The sequence below is a fragment of the Adelges cooleyi genome, unplaced genomic scaffold (genome assembly GCF_023614345.1).
Source record: "Adelges cooleyi isolate 19-005CV unplaced genomic scaffold, UGA_ACOO_1.1 ACOO_flye_CR_arks_rails_tigmint_CR_PRNA_428, whole genome shotgun sequence".
In the NCBI taxonomy this organism is placed as follows: domain Eukaryota; kingdom Metazoa; phylum Arthropoda; class Insecta; order Hemiptera; family Adelgidae; genus Adelges; species Adelges cooleyi.
The window spans coordinates 1-6727 of record NW_026096110.1 but is presented as its reverse complement, the minus strand read 5'-3'; the positions used below and the strand labels follow the sequence as shown (position 1 = coordinate 6727).

The 6727-nt window shown below is 30.9% G+C and overlaps 1 protein-coding gene and 1 long non-coding RNA gene across 3 annotated transcripts; one reads left to right on the top strand and one right to left on the bottom strand.

Annotated features, from left to right (window-relative positions):
• Window positions 1-2332: 2332 nt before the first annotated feature.
• LOC126842056 (uncharacterized) lies at window positions 2333-4970 on the top strand. Of its 2 annotated transcripts, XM_050578908.1 has the most exons (8): window positions 2333-2451; window positions 2651-2677; window positions 2796-2828; window positions 3579-3651; window positions 3711-3900; window positions 3968-4105; window positions 4262-4555; window positions 4619-4970. In XM_050578908.1, the coding sequence occupies exons 1-8, from the start codon at window positions 2382-2384 to the stop codon at window positions 4757-4759; spliced, it is 966 nt and encodes a 321-aa protein (XP_050434865.1). In that variant the 5' UTR covers window positions 2333-2381; the 3' UTR covers window positions 4760-4970. The 2 variants fall into 2 exon arrangements, with proteins under 2 accessions (XP_050434865.1, XP_050434866.1); XM_050578909.1 differs by lacking the exon at window positions 2651-2677 and having other exon boundaries at window positions 2363-2451.
• Window positions 3314-6350, bottom strand: LOC126842057 (uncharacterized). The gene is made up of 3 exons (XR_007686261.1): window positions 5739-6350; window positions 5067-5270; window positions 3314-3424 (listed from the first exon to the last, which is right to left on the bottom strand). It is a non-coding gene; the product is annotated as an uncharacterized LOC126842057 (long non-coding RNA).
• Between the last annotated feature and the right edge of the window lie 377 nt (window positions 6351-6727).

Here is a 6727-nt window from a genome sequence, read left to right as displayed (position 1 = left end):
TTAAAATTTTTGAGACTTTTTGGTGTTTATAACCCATAATTCTTCAACAAAAATAATCGAATTAGTTCTAAATTTGTATGGACTGTTATAAAGATAAAGTACTAACAATAAACATGAACAAACCAAAAAAATATCAAAAAGCTATTCCACCAGAAGAGTTGGCGACTTTTTCTATATTTATATTTAGGTTTTGATTTTAAGGACTAGAATTTAGACTGCAGAAAGATCTACGATAACGGGGCTATGTAATACACATATTTCACTCTCGTGATATTCCTTTCACATGAAAATCACACTTTGACCGTAGTTAATTTCTAGGTTGCTCTGTTTGAGTGAATCAATAATGTAAAGTTGAAACTTTTGAATTTTGTTAGTTTGAAAACATAATCAAACAAATTCGTTCTCTGTTAGGATGGTGCCTGAACACCTACAACCACCTAGTTTCAATGTTTGCCTACAAATTTTGAACATAACTATTTTTTTTATATTATCGATAAAAGCTTCCTGTAGACCTGTGACCTCTCCGTCCCCTCTATGCTTTGATTCCATTAAGCCGATACTCTACTGTACTAGTCCTCTTGGATAAAATCACTTTCAAATTAACGCTTTGATGCTTATTTTGATTTTATCACTTTCAGATGTAATAACCCTGTTAACCTGTGACCTCCCTTACCCCACTGTACTGGATTTTTACTAGTTGGCACGAAAACTGCATGTAATAATTATATACCTAATAGGACATAATCTTTAGTCTCTAGTAACATAATAATTACATTTTCAATTTGTAAATATGTTGTAAGTTAAGATAAAAATGTTGTAACTTTTGAAACTTAAATGGTAACGTATATACTTCATTAACTTTTTTAAATTAAAAATAATTTTCTGAACATTTTTACTGGTCGATAATGAGTTTTGAACAACCATTTTTGAAGTTATAAGAGTTTAGAAGTTAGGGTGGGAGCCGGGGGGGGGGGGTTAAGTACGCTCAAATAAAAATAATACTACACTCCACCTTTCCTCCTGCCCTAAACTCTGATAACTTCAAAAATAGTTATCCAAAACCGGTTAACAACAGTCAAAATGTTTAGTACATTATTCTCAATTTAAAAGTCAATAAAATGTATGCGTTAACATTAAAGTTTCAAAAGTTTTTATCAAAAAAACTAAGTTGGGTGGTTGGTAAAAACAACAAAATTGGTAAAAAGTGAGATCACATTGTACAAGACGACAACCTTATGGAAAAAAAATCAAATTCAATTTCTTATTAAACCCTATGATATATTGAGTGATTCAAAATGATAACCTTGTAAATAATAGAGATATTATCAGAGAGCCTATCAGAGCTCGGTCCAACTCTAGGTCATGGTTACTTAATGATTCCATGATTACAACGGTCAATCAGAAGACGATATAAGGGACACTCCACGACAGACGGCGAAGCTCTATGGGCGCGTTTTGCATGAAATAGACACCCTAAAAAATCAATAAATTAAATAGTTATTGTTTTAGATATGGGCTAAATAATGGATATAAATAATTAACAAATAAAACAGATCATGATTAATTAAGTACTCACCAGTCTCCAAAAAAGAAATAATTATTTAAATCGTATTTTAAAACGGGTTTGGTTTTACGACAGGTAAATCAACGATGGAACCGGTGCAGTGTTTTGTGTGAGCCAGCTTGTAGTAAAGTAGGTATAGAAGGAACAAGGACAACCTAGGTATGGTTATTGAAAGATTTCAAAAAGGCAAGACAAGACAGAGTGCCCGGAGAGGTTTACAAGTGAGCATTAATGATGAAAGGATATCCGAAAATGTATAATTTTTTAATATTTAGTACATATAAAACAAAAATATGCAGCGTATCTCACAAATGAAATAACTTTTGTTCTAGAAAATATTTTTAATATATTTTTTTTTTAATTAATTTATACTCATTTGCGTTATAAACACCACGGTTTTAACTTTTAGTGGCTCTAAATTGTTTTACTTTTTAAATTATTTTTCAAGAATCAAGATTTTATTGTAACTAATTTTGGATAATAGCTTTAAGAGTTATTTAAGTTTAAGTTATTTAAGTGTTGGATGAGAGGTGGAGTGCGGTAATGCGTGCAGATAAAAAATCTCCACGCGCTTACTCTACCGCACTCCACCTCCCGTCTTAAATTTTAACCTTTAATGTTGTGTGAACAATTAAATAGGTCGTTAAAACAACATGTTTTTGCACATTGCGAGGCAAAATTGTGTCATTGCTTTATCTATATCGTAGACACGTAGTTTATATAAATAGTAGTGTATCAGTCCATAGTTTTACTCTTCTTCTTGTTAGATAACTGAACAGTTAACACCACAAACTGACGGTCGGAATAAGCAAAATATATGATGGCATTTTCTAAATCAATTTGTATTTCAGTTACAATAGCAGCGATTTTCATTCTATCGTTATCGGGTAATAAACGTATAATTTTATTTGTCTTTCACATTGTTATTGTGTATGATTTGCTTTTCATAATATTATGTAAGCTTGAGCTTCTAGCTTGTTATTGTTTTATCAAACTTTGTGTTTGGACAAAATAGATATGTTTTATCAACAAAGCGACTTATGACATAAGTGACCTACTTTTTAAATAACTTTTTATTTCTTTTAGTTGTTAATGGCGGTAAACGTAAAAAAGGTGAGCACGTAATATTATACATTGTAATGGTATATTATTATTATGATACATAGTTTCTTATTAAACCCTATGTGACATTGAGTGGTTAACGATAACATTTTTTTTTTTTTTTTTTTAGTTGTTAACGCCGGTAGCGGTAAAAGTAAAGCAGGTGAGCACGTAATAATATACATTGTAATGTCATAATATGTATGGAACATTATTATTGTTTTAGATAAATATTAACTAATTAATTTTATTAAACCCTATGAGATATTGAGTGATTCACGATAAAATGATCACCCTGTATAATATATTTATATATATAACTACTAGGGAACATTTTTGAACATTTTACAAAAAACACGTTAAAGAATACTGTAAGATATTACATTGTAAACTACAATCTAAATCCTATAGATCATGCTTATATTATTTATACAAAGGAATAACATTTTATTTATACATCAAGTTCGCAAACATACTAAATTTACTTACATAAACCTATCGAATCACACAAATTTTAATCCTATGGCAGGCGTTATTTCTTTTAGTGATATGCATATTATATTGTTGATTTATATTCACTCCCAAATTTGAAATTTTTCACTTTCTGAAAGCTATAATTTTCTAGAACTAGATATTTGATACGTCCTTTGGTTTTTTATAAAAAGCTAAATATTTTATTTGTTCCGATTTATTCACAGGCCCAATGGTTAGGTTGCTTTAAATCGTCGGTTCTTGTCGCTACTTCTATTGTATAATCAGCTATACAATATAAAAAAATAATATTAGATCCAGCTTTAATACTGTATAATATATATGTCCATAAAACCCGGAAGGTTTAAAAGTATAAAAATATAATATTGTAAGTAATGTAGACTATATAATGTAGACTGTGTACTTATTGGCATATTTATAGTTAAAAAAGAAGACGATGAGCCAACTACAAGGCGACCATTAGCTGTAAACAACTTCGATGATTGCTTATCCGGGTAAATACTTGTACATGTTAACTATTGCAATACGTTTTAATTCAAATGGGAATTGTTAGCTACATTGGAGACCGAAATAAGATAGTATTATTTTTGGACTACGACGGAACATTAACTCCAATCGTTGAAAGTCCTGAAATGGCTATAATACCCGATGAGACTAAAAATGTTTTACAAACATTGGCCGGAATGCCAAATGTGAAAATAGCAATAATTTCGGGACGAGGATTAGGTGATCTTAAAAATATGGTTCGTTAATGAAATTGTGTATTTTGCGTTAGAGAAGATGTAATACAGATAATTTAAATCATTCTAGATCGGTGTCGAAGGTTTGACTTATGCTGGTAACACTGGCCTTGACATTAGTTTTCCCGATGGTGGCGAATTTAAATATCCAATATCCGAAAAGGATCAAGAAAAATTAAAAAAATTGATAGAAACTCTCCAAGCCCAGGTATGTAAGACATGCCGTTCATTACAACAAACACTGCATTTCATAGTTCACAATATGGAGCTAAGAAAGCATTGAAAGTTGTATATTTTTTTGCTTTGTCGCCACTTTTCGGTATTCCTAGCTGGGCAATGCAAATATTTATTTTTTATTTTTTAGCTTTGCAAACATAGTGATTGGGTAGAAGACAAAGGACCTACGCTGACCTACCATTACCGTGCTGCACCTGAAGTTTTACATGCTAAACTGATGGAAAGAGCTCGGCATCTCATTTTAGACGCTGGGTTTAAAGCGGGTAATGCCCATTGCGCTATTGAAATAATTCCTAGTAATGTAGAATGGGACAAAGGGCAAGCAGCTTTGTACATTTTAAACAAATTCTTCCCAGAAAATTGGAGGGAAATTGCTATAATTTATGTTGGAGATGATGTGAATGACGAATATGCTATGGAGGTAATTCACAATTTTTAAAATAATTTTATAATAACTAAGTCATCATTGTGTATTCGCTTATAGGCATTGGCATTCACGGGTGTTACATTCCGCGTAGCTGAAACTGATAATTTTGACACCTTCGCTCAATACCGTTTGCCGAACCCTAAGAGTGTGTTAGATATGCTAAAATGGGTGAAAACACATTTCATAAATAAAAATTAGAAAATTAGAAACTTAGTAACATTTAACAACTATTATTGTGCGAAACCCAAATGGACCTTGATATACCTGAAATTATGTTTGGCCCATTAACGGTTCACCTGGAGAATTCCATAAAATTGATACTTGTGAATATTATCTATCCTCAAGAAAATCTAAATGTCCAGAAATATATAAAACATTTTTTTATAAAAATAAATTCTCTATTAAACAACGCACATTGTAAGTTACTTATATTGTTTAAAAATAAAATCACAATTCAAAAATGTATTTTTGTTATATTCTATTAAAATATTGATAATATTTTTACCTCTCAACTAGTCGGTATTAGTAAATAATTATTTTTTTCTAAATTCTTCTTGTGTGGTCAAAGACAGTTTCCATAGGTTGATAAAACTAATTATGCTTGCTCACACCGAATAGCCACGTCATCTTAACTGATAAATAAATATATAACTCATTTTTTACATCATTATAGTGTAACTCAAATGGTTATTTTAAGTTGATATTCCATCTAAAAATATGTTCAAGGTTTAATGTGAACGATTAATTTACTTAATATGTTTATTCGTTGATCAAGTTATGGTTTCTAGCATTGATTAACTTGTTAATGTACAATTTTTATTTAAACCATTTTAAAAAATACATAATAAATAAAACATATAATACTAATATTGAAAAATTAATAATCCTTTAGTAAAATATTTTGACGAGTGACTAAACATTTTTAGTGTGATAGTTAAAATTAAATACTTTGTTCCTACTGCGTTTTTTCACAAATATTATAACATTAATTTTTATGATATGATAGCTAATGTAATAGAAGAAAAGCACGAGGAAGCGGCGGTGAATGGTTATTTTAAATATATATGAAAAAGTCTCTTAATCGGGGTGTGCATGTGTGTATATTTACTACAAGAGCCCACTTCCTGCCTCTAGACTTACTATTACACAGTGTTATAATATTGTATATAGTACATACCTTGTCGTGAAGTTACTCGAAGCTCTATGACCTTGTCGATATTCCTTGAGTATGTGATCTTGATATGTCGAGATGAACGTTGTTCTAACGCGAATGTTTTCGTTCATAAAATATTTCAGACACTGGTGTTTTAACGTTATCTTACGACAATCTGTTCCTCGTTAAAGTGTAATTCAGTACACGGTCTACCAATGGTTTTATAATAATCAATGCGCTTGTCAGAAATAACAACGTCTACTGAGTTATTATAAGCCGACTACATTCCTTGCTGACCAAAAATAGTCACATGGGTGTAATAGGATTGTTCGACCGCTAGAAATTATGTCCTTTAACGATACCTTTAAGAGGAAAGTAATTAGGTATAGGTATATATGTATATATAATGAACGAAAGAACAACAGTGTTTTTGTTGGTTAATAATGACACGTGTGTGATAAGAAACTCCTACGGTTTAAAGTATTTAAGTGATTGAATTGTGATGAATATAGTATTTTTTATGTATCGCGACGGACTTGGCGTATGAGTGTGTAAGGATAATAAGGAAGGATTAGGATATTGGTGGCCGCGGCGGACTGATAACAGCTACCCGACTTTGGCGTCCACACAATAAGGAAAGGAAGGTTGAATGAGAGATGTAAGAAGACAACTGCGCTTCGCTGCGCCGTAGGCTGGGTTAAATAGTGCGTTTTTGTGTCGGTTAAGTTCGTGTCGAGTCGTGTGTCCGACCACTTCTTTAATGAACTTATTGTTATGTAAATGTTACGCCTCTCATGAGTATGTACGCTATCTATTAGAGTATTTAAAGTTTATTGAAATTATTCAAAGAGGTTCTATATCACACTACGCGCGTTGTATATTGAATAATAATAACATGATAGTTATATAAAAATGTCACATATAGTATAAATTTGAATGTATAACATGTTATTACAAAATGATAGTTTAATAAATATAGTTAAAACTTAAACATATGATTTATGTTACTACAC

Coding starts and splice junctions, on each gene's coding strand:
- LOC126842056 (XM_050578908.1), top strand. CDS start 2,382: ATGATGGCATTTTCTAAATCAATTTGTATTTCAGTTACAATAGCAGCG. Junction 3,901..3,967: donor TAGGTGATCTTAAAAATATG/GTTCGTTAATGA, acceptor AAATCATTCTAG/ATCGGTGTCGAAGGTTTGAC. Junction 4,556..4,618: donor ATGACGAATATGCTATGGAG/GTAATTCACAAT, acceptor ATTCGCTTATAG/GCATTGGCATTCACGGGTGT.